Source organism: Natrix helvetica (assembly GCF_964273705.1).
Source record: "Natrix helvetica genome assembly, chromosome: 11".
Lineage (NCBI taxonomy): Eukaryota > Metazoa > Chordata > Lepidosauria > Squamata > Natricidae > Natrix > Natrix helvetica.
The window spans coordinates 22,396,445-22,415,223 of record NC_138562.1 but is presented as its reverse complement, the minus strand read 5'-3'; the positions used below and the strand labels follow the sequence as shown (position 1 = coordinate 22,415,223).

Here is an 18,779-nt window from a genome sequence, read left to right as displayed (position 1 = left end):
TGCTGTCTGGTACAAGCCATTTTGCTGCAGTACAGTAGAAGCCATTTTAAGGCACTACAGGCTGTATATTAACAGAATACACACCCTGAGGAGTGTTTAGGGTGTCTTAACCCCCCCCCCCCCCCAGCATTTGTTTCCAGAGAGTAAGTCTCTTGTGTACCAAGTTTGGTTGAAATTGCTCGAGGCGTTCCAGAGGTATGCTGGAACACACACACAGCCATATAGATAGATATGGATGGGGAGGGAGGGAGGGATGATAGATAGATGCTGGTCTTGTTGTATTTGGGTCTTTTCCTGTGTAAGATTGAGACTGTCTTGGCAACATTTCGGCGAGGTCTCACTCGCCATCTTCATTCTGGTGTTTTGGGCTTAAAGCGTGATCGGAGCTGCCGTCCCTCTACAAACCTTGTGGCTGGGTGAGTGGAGTGCTGGCCCCGTTTCAGCAAATGGATTGATTATAATAAAAAAATAAAAAAAAATAAAGTGGGTACCAAATCATGTTTTTTTCCCTTCCGTCAAAGTCCAGTGCAATGTCATAAAAAGGTTTCCTATTCTTTTTTTCTTTAAACGGAGAGATAAAGCTAGGTTGTATGCTAGCTCAAGCGTTACGGCCTCCTTACCTTGGGGCTCTGGGATTTTGCCTTCTTGTTCTCCTCCTGCAAAACGAGGCACAACAAAAACTCACTGAAAGCTTCGGCTGTCTTGCCCAGCAGGCTGAGCATGTGGCTTTTTTGGACGTGGCCCTGAAAAAACAGAGCAAAGGAGCGCATCTCCACCGTGTGGACAGCAGACGCAAAACCAGCATGGCAGGAGAATCAATTAGAGGTTTAGTGCTCCATGCGACGTAAATACTTCTCTGCTTTCTGAACAGCATCAGAATACAAAAGCATCCCATGATGTATGGCTCGGGCAACTTTTTGGAGTTTAAAACTCACCTTCACCCAATAAGGCTGGAGTTCGCAGGCCATTTTTGCATCCCGCAACACTTCCTCGTAGCATTTCAAAGTAGAATTGATATGTGACCGGTTGCGATACAGCAAATGATCAGAAGGAGCTGTAAAACAGTGGAAAACATCTACTTAAATTGATGGATAAACCTATTTACTTAAAATGGACGCCTAACATCAAAAACGTCATCAAAAAAGTACAACAAAGAATGTTTTCCTTGCGCCAACTTAGAAAACTCAAATTGCCCAAAGAGCTGCTGATACAAAAAGAGGGCCGTGAAAATATTTACACAACACAACACCCCCCCCCCCCCGCATCCTGGACATAAATTGTTTCAACTCCTACCCTCTAAAACATTATAGGGCACTGCACACCAGAACAACTAGACACAAGGGCAGTTTTTCCCCGAATGCCGTCACTCTGCTCAATAATTCCCACAATACTGTCAAATTATTTACCAAGACTGTATTACTATTCTTCTTCTCATCCTTCCTAATACCTATCTCTTCCCACTTATGACTATAACTATGTTGCTTGTATCTTTACAATTGATATTGTTTCCTAGTATGATTTGACTGCTTATTAGTAACCTATGACGATCAGTAAGTGTTGTATCTTATGATTCTTGATGAATGTATTTTATTTTTCTTTATGTACACTGAGAGCTTATGCACCAAAGACAAATTCCTTGTGTGTCCAAACCTACTTGGCCAATAAAGAATTCTATTCTATTCTATTCTATTCCTCTTATTCATTCTCGCTCAGGGCTATTCTACATTTTGGGCTTCCAGGGAATATTTCCTTAAAGGAAATATTCAGGAAAAAAATCTTTTCCTGAAGATTTAAAATTTTTTAAAAAAATTTTTTTAATGAACCAGAGAAGTGCTTGCTGGCTTTATTCTCTCTCCCCTCTCCACCCTGGTGTTTCTCTAAGGGACTGCTGTTCTAAGCCATCCCATTTCTCTTATATAAGCACTTTGAGGGTTGCATAAATGTGTGAAATGCCAAAGCAAAACAGCACCATAACAATCCCGGAAGCCAGAAGAGGGGGGGTGGGGTGGGGGAGAGAAAGAAAGAGACAGACAAAAAAGGAAAGCAATGTTGCAATTACTACAACAAAAAGGGTGGGAAAACATCGTAAAACTCTTTGTGCATACCTAAGTTTCACACACAGACAAAAAAGCCAAACTGTCCAAATTTTCACACTGTCCAGTTTTTTTGGTTGCTTTCCAAGTGCCAGGAAAATTCAAAGTTGGCATTTGCTGGAAAGCATCCCGTTTTTTTTTTAAAAAAACCAGACGTTCTGATTTTTACAACTTTCTTGCTACCGTTAAAAGACACCCCCCCCCCCACCTCAGCTGGACGGTCTGGCTGAGGTTGGAAACCGGAGCAACAGACGGAGGCGGTCATTTCTGACCGTTTCCGCAAGGGTAGCCATCTTAGATTGCCGCAGTACAGCCAGAGTGAATGGTAGATGCTCAAGCCAGAAAGCTTCGGTCACAAGTGAGAAATCTCACAATAGAGAGGGATGGTGGGTTTGAGACCCCCCTCCCCAATTCGATTTATCGTCCTGTGGTTTTCATTGTGGGTCTATTCCTGGCTGGAGAAATGGGAATGAAAGAGACAAGCTCCAATAATTCTCTTTTAAAGTACCGTTAAGATTTGTGTATCTGGATATTTTCCCCCCCATCCTTTGCAGGATTATGATCTCACTACACACACTTCGGAAATGAAATGGCTCACTCACTAAAATCTTTGGAGCCCCTCTGCCATTTTTTACAACCTAGACCAGGGCAAACACTTCTGTTGCTAAGTGAGAAACAGGTGACACTTGCCACATTTCGTTAAGTGAATAAGCTGTAGTCCTTAAACGAGTCACAGTCATTAAACGAATCTGGCTTCCCCAACTTGGCTTGTTAGAAAGTCGAAAAAGGGGATCCCAGAACCCACCCCAGGTGACACTGGAACCGTCACGAATTGTGAGTCAGCCTCTGAATATAAATCAAACAACCGTGGGATTGCTTCCATGGTCATAAGTGTGAAAAATAGTAAGTCATTTTATTTTTCAATGCTGTTATAACTTTGGTCACTAAGCAAACTCTTTGTTAAGTCAAGGGCGCCACAATCTTGCACAACCGATCTTAAAAACCCTCCTTTTATCTGTTGATCCAATAGACAATAAATCCCACAAGGGAGAATATTTGCAGGTTGAAACAAGGGGTCCTTGTGCTCTCTGAGCTTGGTGAGATTTTTTGGGGTGGGGTAGGGTTAGAGGTTTGTGTAATCAAACATCTACAAGACAGAAATTGATAGGTTAAGATGAAAGATAAAGGATAAAGAAGATGCAAAATATTTTTAACATGGGATTTGTTCTATCCATGATTAGATATTAGAAGTAGAAATTAGAAGCTGGATTAATGCCAATATGCAGAAGTAAATATTATTATTATGCATTATAAAATTGGCTCAGACGATACACTATTTACTAAGCACTTATGTATGTAAAAGAAAAATAAATCTGTATATATGTAAAGAGGAACCTTTATATCATATATGTATGTATGTTTGTATAAAGGTTCCCTCACACCTACGTGCTTCTTGTTTCGGACTCTAGGGGGGCGGTACTCATCTCCGTTTCTAAGCCAAAGAGCTAGCGCTGTCCAAAGACATCTTGGTGGTCATATGGCTGGCATGACTCAATACCGAAGGAGCACAGAACGCTGTTCCTTTCCCACCAAAGGTGGTTCCTATTTTTTCTACTTGCATTTTTTTACATGCTTTCGAACTGCTAGGCTGGCAGAAGCTGGGACAAGTAACGGGAGCTCACTCTGTTACATGACACTAGGGATTCGAACCACCAAACTGCCCACCTTTCTGATCGACAAGCTCAGCGAATTAGCCACTGAGCCACACACACACACACACACACACACGTCTGCGAGAAACCCACCAAGCTCAGAAAGCAACCAAAGATTTCTGATCCACCAGTTGAAAGCATGTGGGGCAGGTTGGGGGAAATTCTTTGGCCGGTGAAAATGTGCCAACTAGAGAAGAAACAACTGGCCAGCCAGAGACCTTGGAGGAAGGAATCAACAATAGGTTGTGTAGGACATGGGGCAGAGTGACCTGCTGTTGATGTTTGAGGTCTCAAGGCCTTTTCTTCCCCCATCCCTAGTTATATAACTGTTAAAACAGTGGGCAAGACACTCGGTCCAAGCTAGCTTATGCAATCAACTGTCCTCCTGACCTATTTTGGGTTAGGATTTAAAGCGAACAGACTGCCATTCAACTCTGGGCAAAGAAAAACCCATTTCACAGATGTGGGGAATTAGTAGCAACAGCCTCCTTTGGCTGATGCCAGACACTAACAAGATGCATTGATTTGCTCACACCTACAGTATGCTACACAGAATCATGGGTTATTGGGAAGAATAGAACAACAGAGTTGGAAGGGACCTTGGAAGTCTTCTAGTCCAATCCCCTGCTTAGGCAGGAAACCCTATACCACTTCAGAGAAATGGGTCTCCAGTCTCTTCTTAAAAACTTCCAGTGTTGGAGCATTTACAACCTCTGGAGGCCAGTTGTTCCATTGATTAATTGTTCTCACTGTCAGGAAATTTCTCCTTAGTTCTAGGTTGCTTCTGAGAAGATCCTGGGTTTGAACCCAGGATCGTGGAGGTTTATCGCCGGTGTTTCTCGGGTGCTCCGTTCCAAAGATCAGTGCGAAACAAGTGACAATCTCCCTTCCAAAGAAGCTTTCCTACAAAGTCCAGCCCCAGAAATCACTACTAAAAGTTGGGAAAGCATCTTCTTCTCCACGTTTGGGAACTTAGGACTGTCTGCATTCAGGTATTAGAAGCAGGCCAATGATCCAGTGACTGTTTCTATGGCAAGTTTTGGATGGTATATTCTGCGTTTAAGCCTTGAATGGAGGCCACCTACAAAACCTGGGCAAATTTGAATTATGGTTTCTACTTTATTCTGCGCCATTGGCCCGAAGGATATAGGGTTTCCTGCTGGAGCAGGGGGTTGAACCAGATGATCGCCAAGGTCCCTTCCAACTCGGTTATTGTGTTAATAATATCCTTTTGGTTGTTATCTTGCTGTTGTTCTGGGTGCAAGGCAGAAAATATGAATTGCACAAGATAAATCAAAAGATGTTTGAGGAATGCTTGCTAACCTCAATCAAGAGCCGCAGATCAAACCTGGATCTGGGGAAGTGGGTTACTGGAAGGACCAAGTACGACCATCCTGGCTTGATCAAGTCTTGATAGTTAATCAAACCTCTGTGAAGACAATGGTTGGTTTGTTGGCCTGTTTTTTTGGGGACAAACTCTGCAATCTATGCATACACAATAAATAACTTTTTGGGGGTTTTACACTGATTAGAAGTAGCATAAATTATCAATTTAGGGGAAAATTTATCCAGAAGTTATTACCTTCACAGAGTTTACTGAGGTTTCAGCCAAGCCTGTTCTGTAACCTATCTTATCTACTTAGGGTTCCTGGATCATGCAAACTCACAACGTTGGGCTAACGGAATAAGCCAACTATCATGGGTTGCCAATACAGGCAAGAGTTGGTATGGCATACAATGGTTGTCTGAATGTTACTTCCCTGCAGAACGCAGGAAGGGCCTGGCAGTTAAAAGAATAAAATTCACAGAGCAAGTGGGTCCTCTTGAAGAAAGACAAAATTACACTTGCAATAAAGTGAATCCGAAGGAAAGTAAGGGGGAGGGGGGAGGCAAGGAAAGAGGAAAATGGAAAGGGAAGGAAGGGGGAAAGGGAAATAGCTGAGCAACTGAATAATTCTATGGAAGGTTGCCAACTTTATTCTTTTCAGAAATTAGGCAGGGATGCCTCAGACTATGGGTCTGAGTGGCGCCAATCAAGAGACACAGCATTGCCTCCCATCAGTTCATCAACCGACCTTTTCCTCCCCGATTTTTACAAAAAGGAGAGTTAACAAAAGTTAACAAACAGGATGCGGCAACCCATGGCTACTCTTTAAAAAAACCGATTGAGCAAAGCAGGCGGATTCCACCACCAAAAAGCCCAAAACAAAAAAAGCTGTTTAAAGCTCCGCAGCTGTTGCTCAGGGAAGCCCCTGCTTCCCCTGTTGAATTTCTGCCTGCCGGCAAAGGGTAGGAAAACAGAGACAGGGTTAAAAATCGCAGCAGCCCCTTTCCTCCCCAGTTCAGAGGAGACCAAACAGTTACGGAAGGCTCCAAGATGAAGTTTTAAAGAAGAGATTAGACCACGACTTGGCTGAAACGGTCTAGGGGTCTCCTGCCTGAGCAGGAGGGGTTGGACTCCAAAGTCCCTTCCAACTCTTTTGTTTTTATTCAAACAGGAAGGAAAGTAACGGGGTAAATAGGGGAACAAGTTAACCCAGGTGGGGTGAAGGCTTCACCTCCTCCCTCCACTACCCTTCTGAAAGGACATAGGATCTCCTGCCTGAGTAGGGGGGTCGACTAGACGACCTCCAGGGTCCTTCCAACTCTGTTCTGTATTCAAAGGAGGAGGAAAGTTAACCCGGGTTTGTGGAAGGCTCCCCCCCCCTCAGTCATTCACCCACCCGGGAGCTCAATCCCACCCGTTTCAAACGCCTATTCCCTCCGCTTCCGAGTCAACGTCTGGCAGGCTATCCGCGTCACGTGTGAACGCCCCTCTTGAGCCCGTCCCGCACACGGAGAGCGCTCCCGCAAAAGCCACTCACCCAAGCGGAGGGCTTGGTCGTACTTCTCCAGCGCCGCTTGCAGCCGACCTTCCTTGCACAGCAGGTTCCCTTCGTGGCGGAGCCGCGCCGCTCGCACCTGCCGGGGGAAGCCCTTGGCCAACAGGTGGCCCAGGATGACGTTGACCCGCAGCCGGGACTGGGCGATGCGGGCGCCGGGACAGAGGCTGCAGACGGCCCGCGGGCTCGGGTGGGCAGTGGCCGGGGTGGCCCCGCGGCGTCGCAAGAGCGCTCCGCCCGCCCGCCGCCGCTCGGCGCACTCCCGGCAGAAGGTGTGGCCGCACAGCAGCGAGACCGGGTCGCAGAGGAAGCCGCCGCACTGGCCGCAGCCCCAGACGCCCCACGGGCTCCGCCCGCCCGCCGCCGCCGCCTCCGCCCGGGCTCCGCTCCCCACCAGGCGCCGCTTCAAGCGCTCCACCAATTCGCGCAGCGCCGGGAACCGGTGCAGCATCGCGGCCGCCGCCGCAGGAGGAGGAGATGGCGGGCGAGACGCCAGCTCAGCCACGCCGCCGCCGCTTCGGCCAGCCCGGGAGTTCCGGCCCCGGCGAGTGCGGAGCTGCGGCAGGCGGCCGTCAGGGTTCCGGCGTCGGTTGCTTGTGCCGCGGGGCGCCCCCGTGGCCGGAGCTGCTGCTGCTGCTGCTGCTGCTGCTGCTGCTACGGAGCCGCGACCCATCCCGCCCAGCTGCTCTCACGCCCCCCTCTCGGTCGCCCTCCCCGCGCGGGCCCGGCTTATATAAAGCAGGACGGGCGCTGATTGGCTGGCGGGCTCCGGACGGCGACGCGGGATTGGACGGCGGCGCCGACGCCGAGGAACTGGTTACAAAACCGGACGCTTTGCCTTTTGTAACAGGCGCTTCTGCTGCGCGCGGCGGGGCGGCGGCGGCGGCGGCGGGCGGGGGTTCTCCGTCGATGAGGAAGAGGAGGGGAAAAGTGTTGAGTGTGGAAAAGACCCAAGTCCCCCTTTTTCCCCCAGGGCCGGTTTGTGACTCTAAGCGGTCACTAAACGAGTGGTTGTAAGTCGAGGACTGCCTGCAGGGAGGTTTTTATTTGTGTGGGGGGGGCTCCCCCCCCAGGGCTGATTGCAACTCTGAGAGGTCACTAAACAAACGGTTGTAAATTGAGGAAGGTTTTTTTTGGGGGGGGGTTCCCAATGATGGGGAAGAGGAAGGGAAAAATGTTGCTTGTGAAAAAGACCCAAGTCACTTTTTTCCCCAAGGCCAGATTATGACTCTGAGTGGTCACTAAACGAATTTAGTGTTCGCATTTATGATGGTCGCAGTGTCCGAGGCGCATGCGATCCTCTTGCGACCATCTGACCAGCAAAGTCAATAGGGAATCCAGATTCACTTACGACCGTGCTACTTATTTAACAACTGCTGATTCATTTAATAACGGTGGCAAGAAAAGTGGTTAAAATGGGGCAAACCTCACTTAAACGATGTTTCACTTAGCAATGGAATTTGGGGCTCCATTGTGGTTGTAAGTTGAGGACTATCTGTACTAAAGTAGTGGCTGAAATGTGGAAACCTTTTGGGAAAAGTATACAGTATTTTTGACGTTTGATGGCTAATTACGCCTTTTTTTTTGAGTAATACCATAAAATTATATATCAATGGAAAGATAATTTAATAAAAAATTTAATGCAATACCTTTCATGAAGGATTTGCTATTAGAATAGCAGTTGTAAAGAAGGAAAGTGAAACCCGTAGAAAAAATGAGATATACAAAAATTATCACCAGGTCAGTTAATACTTAATTGGGAAACCTTTGGTCTTACAACATCTTCCCATGGAGTGAACTAAGTCTTTTAGTTTTGCAGTTGTTATAATGTGAAACCAAGATTGAATAATTGTTTCTATTAACTGGGTTTGATTGCTGGCTATATTTGGCTATAACTTTTAATAGAATACAGATAATTGAACAAACTTTGTTGCATTACACTCTTAAATTATCTTTCCATTTATATATAATTTTATGGTACTACTCCAAAACCAAAGTGGTATTATTAGCCATCACACCTCAAAAATAAACTTTTCCCAAAAGGTTTCCACCATTTTGGCCACCACAGTATGTAGCCGGCAGGCGCTAACATCACGAAGCAGGAAAAACGGCCCATAAAAACATTGTTTTGTTTTGTTTCCAACTTGGCAAACTTGATGTGTGGACTTCAACCCCCAGAATTCCCCAGCCAACAGAGGAAGCACCCATATCTGGCATCCTACCCAGGAAAACCTGGAAGTTGAAGTCCATATTTATTTGTATCTCACCTTTTTATGCTTACGAGTAACTCAAGGTGGAGAACACACCTTCCTCCTATTTTCAACACAGCAACAACCCTGTGAGGTGGGCCGGCCCGAAACAGAGAGGGAAGAGCTGGCTTAAAATCACCCAGCTGCCTTTCATTTGTTATGGTGGAACTTGAACTCACAACCTCTTCCTAAGTCGCCAAGTTTGGAAAACACTGGTGTAAATAAAGTGGGGTATACTTTTGAACCCTTATTTCAAAGTCATTGTAGCAGATTCAAAATCAGAGAGGAGGAGGGGGGGGGGTGTCAAGCTGTTTTCCAAAGCCTATGAAGGCCAGACAAGGAATAATGGATGGAAACTGAACAAGGAGAGATTCAACCTGGAAATAAGGAGAAAATTTCTGACGGTGAGAACCATCAACCAATGGAACAGAAGTTGCTTTCAGAAGTTGTGGGAGCTTCATCACTGGAGGCTTTCAAAAAGAGATTCAACTGCCATCTGTCAGAAATGGTGTCTCCTACTTGGAGAGGGAGTTGGACTCGATGACCTACAAGGTCCCTTCCAACTGTAGATTTGTCACACTAATATACAGTTTTTTAAAAAGCGTAGGTTATGTGAGCAGCCATTTCCTTCTTCAGTTGTCCCCCGATCCGTCAATCCATTAGAGGGGTAGCTGAATAATTTTGTTTGGTCAACATACCCTTTGGCATTGTGTATTTCTGCCCAGATGGGAGTCCCTGCCCACTTCCTATTATAGCACTTTACCAAAAAAATAAAAAACAAAGTGGTGTGCCAACAAGAAATTTTCTCTGTCCTGCAGAGAACCAAAAACAAACCCAAGATGCTATAAATCTAGATTTTTGGGGGGTGGGTGGAAATTTGGGAAGATCTGCTTTGTTTTAGACTAGATGACCTCCGGGACCCCTTCTAGTTCCAATTCCGGGACTTGGTTCAAAAGGGTCGTGGTTGTGATAGCCTAGAGGTTTTGGAGTGTGTTCCCTGGAGGCAGGGATGTTGTGGGTCTTGACAGCTCTGGGGATGCTTTTGTTGGCAATGCTGGGCAAGCTGGCTCCTTGCTATTTTGCAGGGTTGTTGGGAGGAAAGTGAATTCTGGATTTTGCTGCTTTTTAACTGGGGATTTCCCCCACTCCAAAAAGACTAAGAGCCGTTTCAGTGCACGCAGATCCAACACTCTAAAATGAATCAGGCAAATGAATCCCACAGTTCATCTGAAAAGGCTCTCCTGGTAATAATTATAATTATTATTTTTTTAAACATCTGGAATGAATCATACATAAAAAGGGTTAAATAGGAATTAGGCTATGAATATTCATGCTGAGAATTCAAAGTTGTTTTTTTTTAAAGTCACGTAAACAACCTTCTAACCAGCAGTTTCTGACCCAGAAAATAATAAAAGAAAAAGAAAAGTACAGCCAGCTCTTGTAAGGTTGTACAACAACACACATAATCACGCACAGACAAAAAGGTGTCCTTGTGTTTTCTCCGAGCTGTAAACTTTTCCTCTGTTGAAAACTTGATAGCTTCTTTGTTTTCAATGTTCAGTCCTGTATCTTCAAAATGCTTCTTTTCTCTAAGTCGTTCATCTCCTTTAAGATGAGAGCAATGTTGTATCTTAATTCTTGGAATTTGGCCACGGGGACCTGACAGACAAAACAAAATGAAAGAAAATTCAAACTTTAAGGAGTTGAATTGGAATCTTTCTAACATTTATAACTTTTCACATTTATTTAGTAACTAGCTAATAACCCAGCGTCCTGGTATTTATTTATAGGGGGAAAATGTCCGGACCAAACATAATTTCTAATGTTGGATTTTCCCCCTTACCAGAGGGAGCCCCCTTGTGGAGTACTGTGAAACCATTACCATGGCAACTGCACTGCGCTGTACAGTAGAAGTCATTTTATGGCAGTACAGTAGAAGCATTTTAAGGTACAACAGGCTGTATTGTAACAGAACACACTCTAAAAGGTTTTAGGGGTGTCTTACCCCCACAGTATTTGTTTCCAGAGAGTAGGTCATCTGTGTACAAAGTTTGGTTGAAATTGTTCAAGGCGTTCCAGAGTGTCTGTGTTTGCTTTAAATTTCTACATTTAAAAAATATTTTTTTTAAAAACCTCATTAAACTAGGCAATTTTTTTTGTAAAAAAAAAGTTTTCCATCCACAAAATCCACATTAGCATACAACTGTATGGCAAAATTCAAAGGAACTTTGCTAAAAACAACTTCAGCTATCTTGCTAGCAAGGCTTACTTCAAAGCAATGAGCAGATCCATCCGAGAGCTTCAGCTGCATTAAGATGGAGGGCTGCAAAGCCCGGGCCAGAGAGCTGAAAACAAACACATGAACCCCGTGAGAGAAGATATAAGAGCACAGGCGAATCAAGATTTGGCAAATTTCTATCCATTCCCCCTCCCCCTCTCATCACCAGGGGAAGCCAATAAGAGAGAATATCTGTTGCTCAGAGTTGACATGAGGGCTCCTTGGGGCTCTCTGAACTTGGTTGTTTTCTTGCAGACATTTCATAGCCCAGCTAGGGAACATCATCAGTGCTGGAAGGGAGTGAGGTTGTGGAGAGGAAGAGGAGGAGGAGGAGGAGGAGAACTATGGGGTCCTTGGTGCTCTCTCAGCTTCCTTGCAGACATTTCATTACCAAACTAGGTGAAGTCATCAGCACTGATGATGTTACCTAGTTTGGTAATGAAATGTCTGCAAGAAAACTACCAAGCTCAGAGAGCACCAAGGATCCTCACAGCAAAACAATAAATTGGGAGGAAGAACTAAACGGAACAGAATGGGCTACTTTACGTCCTCCAGCTGAATCATAAATGGGGCCAACTTGTGTACTCAACTCAATACCTGGATTAGGGTAGGCCAGGAATACCAGGCATCTCAATTAGAAAATGTAAAAAAAAAGTATCTTGGAATGATTGGCCATAAATCATACACAGATCTACCTGCCATTCCTGATTTTCCGTCAATCACCCACCATCTAGAACAGAGGGTATTCTGGGAGTTGAAGTCCACAGGTCTTTAAAAAGTCCCCAAGTTTGAAGACCCCCCTGATCTTGAAGCAAAAGCAAACTCAAACCAACTTCCCCACTGGGAGACAGGCTAGAATTCCCAACCTGGTTGAAATGGCGACATCCACTCTCCACTTGAAGTCTTCGATTCTGGGAAGCCGATTTCCCTGTTTCTGAAGAGCAGCTTCGAGGAGGGGCCGTCTGTAAGAAAGAAGAGGGGGCAATGTGGCCTGGAAAGTAGACCAAGGAAATAGAATAGAATAGAATAGAATTCTTCATTGGCCAAGTGTGATTGGACAGACAAAGAATTTGTCCTTGGTGCATTTGCTCTCAGTGTACGTAAGGAGGATAAAATAAATTCATCAAGAATAAAAAGATACAACATTTAGTGATAATCAAGGTTACTAATAAGCTATCAAATAGTACTAGGAAACAAATAAAAACAATATAAATTGAAAGATCAAGCAACATGGTTATAGTCATAAGTGTGGAGAGATAGATACTAGGAAGGAAGAGAAGAACAGTAATACAGTCTTTGTAAATAGTTTGACAGTGTTGTGGGAATTAGTTGTTTAGCAGAGTGATGGCATTTGGGAAAAAACTGTCCTTGTGTCTAGTTGTCTTGGTGTGCAGTGCTCTATAGCGTCATTTTGAGGATAGGAGTTGAAACAATTTATATCCAGGATGCGAGGGGTCTGTAGATATTTTCACGGCCCTCTTTTTGACTCGTGCAATGTACAGGTCCTCGATGGAAGGCAGGTTGGTAGCCATTGTTTTTTCAGCAGTTCTGATTCTCCTCTGAAGTCTGTGTCTGTCTTGTTGGGTTGCAGAGCCAAACCAGACAGATGGCAACAGATTGGGAAAACGGGCTGTTTCTCCAAGCAGTAGGAAGGGACATTATTATTTTGTTTATGGAGCGTAGAGTTACTGTATGTTCACGCACTGCTTGCTTAGTTGCAGGTTTTCCCCTACTGCTTCCTTGAGAAATTTTATTGCAGGAAACAAAGCAGGCCTAAAGAGAACATGATGGGAAAACTGACTCACCTGTTCCCAAAGACCACCGTGGCAAAATCGGTGATGAACTCCTCCCGGATCCTGAAAAAGAAGGGAGGATTGATTAAGCCCCAATTAGTTCTTTTGTTCTCAAATTATCAGACAATTATCTTTGAAAGATGAAAAGAGGGAGGGACAGAGGAAGGAATGGAGAGAGAGAGGGGAAAGGAGGAAGGGAGGGAGAAGAAAGGAAGGAAAGAAGGGAAGGAGGAGAAAGGAAGGAATGGAGGAAGGAGAAAGGAGGGATCGGAAGTAAGGAAAGGAGGGAAGGAGGGAGAGAGGGAGGAAGGAAGGAAGGAAGGAAGAAGGGAATGGAGGGAGGAGAAAGGAGGGAGAAGGAAGGAAAGGATGAAAGGAGGGAGAGGAAGGAAGGAGAAAGAAAGGAATGGAGGGAGGGAGGAAAAGAGGGGAAAGGAGAGAGGGGAAAGAAGGAAAAAAAGAAAGGAAAGGAAGGATAAAGGAAGGAAGGAATAATAATAATAATTTAATTTGTTAGCTGCTCCCTCTCCGCAAGGGACTCGGGGCGGCGTACAATAAAAATATACATACATACATATAAACATGTAGATACACACATATACATACATATACATACATGCATGGAGGAGGTGATAATTAAATATACATTACATTAATAATAATAAAAAATTAGCCATTAAAAATACCCCGGAATAATAATACAATTTAAAAAGGACTGTCAGGAGGAATAGGATAAACTACGGTTGAGCCAGGCCAGATAATTGAAAGAGGTGGGTCTTGAGCTTTACACGGAAGGAGCGGAGATCGGAAGTAATCCTGATGTCAAGGGGGAGGTCATTCCACAGGGCTGGGCCCATCACAGAGAAGGCCCTGCTCCTGGGTGTCGCCCCCCGACACTGTTTAGCGGACGGCACCCGGAGTAGTCCCTCTCTGTGTGAGCGGATTGGTCGTAGGGATGTATGGGGCAGGATGCGGTCCCGCAAGTAACTAGGTCCTGTGCCATGGAACGCTTTAAAGATCATAATCAAAACCTTGAAACGCACCCGATAGACCACAGGAAGCCAGTGCAGCTCGCGCAGGAGAGGTGTTACATGGGAGTACCTAGTCCTCCCCATAATCACCCGCGCGGCCGCATTCTGGACCAACTGTAGTCTCTGAGTGCATCTCAAGGGAAGCCCCATGTAGAGAGCATTGCAGTAGTCCAGGCGAGACGTCACCAGCGCATGGGTGACTGTGCGCAAGGCATCCCGGTCCAATAAGGGGCGCAATTGGCGCACCAGGCGGACCTGGTGGAACGCCCCCCTTGCCACGGCTGTTACATGGTCATCCATGGACAGCCGGGCATCCAGGAGGACGCCCAAATTGCGCGCCCGATCCATGGGGGGCAGTTGCTCGCCCCCGATGGCCAGAGATGGAAGCAACTGGTTGAACCGGGAGGCCGGAAGCCACAGCCACTCCGTCTTGGAGGGGTTGAGCTTGAGTCGGTTGTCATCCATCCAGATCCGTACGGAAGGAAGGAATGGAGGCAAAATAAGGCAAAATAAGGCAGGGAGGAGAAGAAAGAAGGGAATGAGGAAAAGGAAGGAAAAAAGAGATGGAGAAGGAAGGAAAACCCTGGAAGATTTAATAAAGATCCCCACCCCAATTTACAAACATCATCTTCAGGATTGGCCAAATCCCTTGTACCATCCAATTTTTGTGGTTGGGTTAGTCATAGAAAAAAAGAAATGGGGAAAACCACACACAGTTATTTGATGGGAGAGAGAAAAGGAGGAAGGGAACACAGAGACAAAATAAGTTTTTTTTTAAAAAAAGAGAGAGCGAAAGAGACCAGGAAATCTGGAAAAGCAGTTAAGAACAGGAAGGAGAGGCATCATAGCTGGCTGGGGAATTCTGGTCGCTGAAGTCCCCGTAACCTTAATGGATACTTGGCAGATTCTCACGTGAAGCCTCTTACAAAGCATCCTGGGCTGAACCAAATGGCCATCCATTCCACCTTAGTCTCTGCCAACCGATGAAAAGGACACATACCTGAGCAGTTTCAAATCTTCTTTAAACACCTGTCAAAGGAAAGAGGGAGAAGACATTAGACGGTGAGTTCATGATTAAATTGTAGGGGTCCCTGGTGCCCTCTGACTCTGGTTGTTTTCTGGCAGATGTTTCATCACCAAACAAGGGAACACCATCAGTGCTAGAAGGGAGTGAGAAAGAAGGAGGAAGAGGAGGAGGAGGAGGAGGAGGAGGAGGAGGAGGAGGAGGAGGAGGAGGAGGAGAGCTATGGGTCCTAAAGTCTCTGGTTTGGTTGTTTTTTGCAGACTTTTCATCACTAAACCATGGAACACCATCCGAGCTCCTTCATCACCAGAATTTCATTGGTGTTTCACCCAATAAGGCATTATGAAATTGATTGGCATCTCCGCGTTACCCATCCGCTCTCCTCTTTTACATCGGTGGCGCAATTTCAAATGTAAACACGAATACTCACTTCTTGCTTGAGGGATGACAGAGGGAGCCTCAAAGCTTCATGAAGGAGGGTGTACATGCCAGAGAGGAGGATGGCCAGCTGCTCCTCTGCCAGACTGGCACTCTCGGCAACCGTCTTCACCAAGCCCTGGCACTCCTTGCCTTCCAAGGCACCAACGGTGGCTGTTGAAATGAAAAAAAAAACCAAATAAAGACTCCAACAATTCCTATAAGGCTGTCCCCCAAGTAGCACCGCGGACCCGATTATGTCTCCACAGATGTAAATACTCAAAGGCACCAAGTTTAAACACTGGTCTGACATCTTTCATGCCTGCATGTCATACTAGCATCAAACAACTGACCCAAATATTTTGCATTATTTGCACTGAGGTTTTTAATGGATGCTTATCGATTAATTTCCAGCAAAATCAGCTTTAGGGGTTATCTTTGAAAGATGAAGAGAGGGAGGGAGAGAGGAAGGAAGGAATGTAAGGAGTAGAAAGGAGGGAGGGAAAGGAAGGAGGGGGGAGAATGAAGGGAGGGAGGGAGAAGAAAGGAGGGAGGGGAAGGTAGGAAAGGAGAGAGAAGAAAGGAAGGAAGAAGAAAGGAAGGAGGGGAAGGTAGGAAAGGAGGGAGGAGAAAGGAGGGTGAAGAAAGAAAGGAAAGAAAGGAGGAAGGGGAAGGCAGGAAAGGAGGGAGGAGAAAGGAGGGAGGGAGAAGGAAGGGGATGGAAGGAGCGAGGAAAAAGGAGGGAGGGAGGGAGAAGAAAGGAAGGAGAAGGAAGGAGGGGAGAGGAAGGAAGGGAGAAGAAAGGAAAGAAAGGAGGGAGAAAGGAAGGAAGAGAGGGGAGAAGCTTTAGGGGGACCAAGCAATACTGGGAAAGCTAAATCCAGTGGCTGGGCCTTACCTATCCAGGGCGAGGCCTATCTCATATTGGCTAATGATGAATGAAGTTCCTCTACCAAGGTCTTTCTCTCTAGGCCAATGTTCCCCTTTCCAGAGACTTTTGCTTCTCCCTTGCGATCTTTTCAAGGACGGATAAAAAGCCTGCTGCTCTGCCAAACATTTTAGTTTGTTGCAAATTTCTTTCACACCCCCGTTTTGTTTTGTGTTTTTAATTTATAACACAAAAGATCAAAAGACCACGGAACCTAAGCAAACCTTTGGGGGGGAGGGGAGCACAGAGAAATATTTTGAATGAAGAGAAGAAATCTTAAGAATTTCTGCAGGCGAAGGAGGCAGCCTACCATTAAAAAAAAATTATTGGAAATACTGTATCTGTCAAAAGAAAGGATGCCAAACAAGACGCGAGCTCTGGTTTAGTTGTAAAACATTAGGAATGACATATATACTATGCAGCCTGTGTGAAAAAGCTCCCAAGGGTACCAGGTTCGTATTGGGCATGTGGTAGCCATGCCCAAAGGCAAAACAAAAAACAAAAATACATACATGGTTAGAAAAAAATGATAAAGCAACATAGATATTTCAAACCAGACATATTTTTGTTGGGTTTCTTACTAATAAAGGGAATATATATTTAATTTTACATGTGTTAACGGCAGCAAGAATTATGTTTGTACAACAATGTTAAAATGAAGAGATCCCTGCAAAGGAAAGTGTTATTAAAAACCATTAGAATGTGCTGAGATTTATTTTATTTATTTGTTTTGTCAAGCTTGTATAAGATAATAGAAATAAGTATATACAAGATTATGAATACATGAAATGGATACAAATAAATTGGGACAGTAGAACAGAGATGGTAGGCACATTGGTGCGCTTATGCCTACTTATGCACTTACAGACCTCTTAGGAATGGGGTGAGGTCAACTGTAGACAGTCTTAGGTTAAAATTATGGGGGCTTGGAGATGTAACAACAGAGTCGGGTAACACATTCCAGCATTGGCCACTCTGTTGCTGAAGTCGTATTTTCTTCAATCGAGTTTGGTATGGTTTACCTTAAGTTTGTATGTATTGTGTGCTTGTGTGTTGTTGTGGTTGAAGGTGAAGTATTCATTGACAGGTAGAACATTGTAGTAGATAATGTTATGTACTACACTTAGATCAAACGGAGATGGATAGATTAACACTTAAAAGAAAAGGAAGAAACAGAATACTTAACATGGGACTTATTTTATCAATAGCTAACTAACAGAAACAGAGGTTAGGAACTAAAAAGATTAAAAGGATAATTAATTATATACTGAAATTTTAAAAAGATAGATAAGCTAATTGTACTACTACTATGTGATCAATATAGATATGCATATTATTATTATCATTATTATTGTTGTATCTCTACTCAAAACTAATTGTACCCAGACAACACGTTGTTCAGATAGATATGGAGATTTTAAATATATATTAAAAAGTATTAATTAAAAAAAAAACACGTCAAGGGTGCAATTCCAAAGATCACCCATCCTCAAGTCCAAATTTCCCAAAATTGCAGAAACGCTGAAAATGATCAAAAGCCAATTATATTTAATAAATATAATTATTTCAATTATATTTATGTAAGGGGGGTGTGCATAAGCGCACCAGCGTGCTCCCTGTCCTACTGTCCCCATTTCCTGTGTTCATGCCAATACTTATACCTGTTATCTCATACATGTTTGATAAACTAAATAAATAAAATAAATAATAAATATTTCCTCCTTTTAGGAGCTCACCCAGCTTCTTCCCCGAGCAAGAGTTTTTTTTTTTTTTTTTTTACCTTTCAGGAGTTTCCGGAAAATCTCCTTTTCTAGCTCTTGTAGGCTCTTTGCCATGGCTTCCACTTGGGGGGGTACGCGAGGCCCCCAAAAACTGGCCCTATTCAGGCTGCTTTCGCCGGCGAGACTCAGGGGCAGGTAAGGGGGCGACACCCCCTTCCCCGCCGCCGTCATGGCAGCTCTTTCGCCCCGCAAAAGGAAGGCGAGGCAGGCGCCGTTTTTTTTGCAAAGCGCTGCAAAAGCAAGCAAAAGCAAACCCAGCCGATTGCTCACGTCACCTTCCCCATTCTCGGGGAACGTTCCATTCCTCGCGAGCGCGCCCTAGCGAGAAAAAGGCGTAACTGCCCGACGCTTTTTTTTTTGCCGAAGGATCGCTTGGCGATTGGTCGGGCTGACCGAGAGGCTTCTGGGAGTTGTAGTTTTTTCCACATCTGGATTTGCAAATTTCATCTCCAGCGTGGTGGTAGCCTCTTTCTGGCTGCTTCTGCATTCTCCAAGCCAGCCTGATGGGTTATCTTTACAGTGACCACATGACAGTTCATGATCCAACTAGGTAACATCTTCAGTGCTAGAAGGGGCTTGCATATAAGCAGA

At 44.9% G+C, this 18,779-nt stretch overlaps 2 protein-coding genes across 2 annotated transcripts; both read right to left on the bottom strand.

Moving 5' to 3' along the window:
- Positions 1-620: 620 nt before the first annotated feature.
- LOC309397596 (LON peptidase N-terminal domain and RING finger protein 3-like) lies at positions 621-7,360 on the bottom strand (the record flags this gene model as incomplete). Its single annotated transcript, XM_081963732.1, has 3 exons — positions 621-743; positions 936-1,054; positions 6,670-7,360. Coding segments are annotated over 3 exons (933 nt in total), but the record flags the coding sequence as incomplete, so codon positions are not given.
- Positions 7,361-10,158: 2,798 nt separating this feature from the next.
- COMMD5 (COMM domain containing 5) lies at positions 10,159-18,496 on the bottom strand. The gene is made up of 7 exons (XM_081963835.1): positions 18,188-18,496; positions 15,493-15,653; positions 15,039-15,067; positions 13,020-13,070; positions 12,081-12,176; positions 11,206-11,281; positions 10,159-10,595 (listed from the first exon to the last, which is right to left on the bottom strand). The coding sequence occupies exons 1-7, from the start codon at positions 18,357-18,359 to the stop codon at positions 10,494-10,496; spliced, it is 687 nt and encodes a 228-aa protein (XP_081819961.1). The 5' UTR covers positions 18,360-18,496; the 3' UTR covers positions 10,159-10,493.
- Positions 18,497-18,779: the final 283 nt, after the last annotated feature.

Coding starts and splice junctions, on each gene's coding strand:
- COMMD5 (XM_081963835.1), bottom strand. CDS start 18,359: ATGACGGCGGCGGGGAAGGGGGTGTCGCCCCCTTACCTGCCCCTGAGT. Junction 15,068..15,492: donor TGTCATCCCTCAAGCAAGAA/GTGAGTATTCGT, acceptor TTCCTTTGACAG/GTGTTTAAAGAAGATTTGAA. Junction 11,282..12,080: donor GATGTCGCCATTTCAACCAG/GTTGGGAATTCT, acceptor GTTTGTTTTCAG/CTCTCTGGCCCGGGCTTTGC.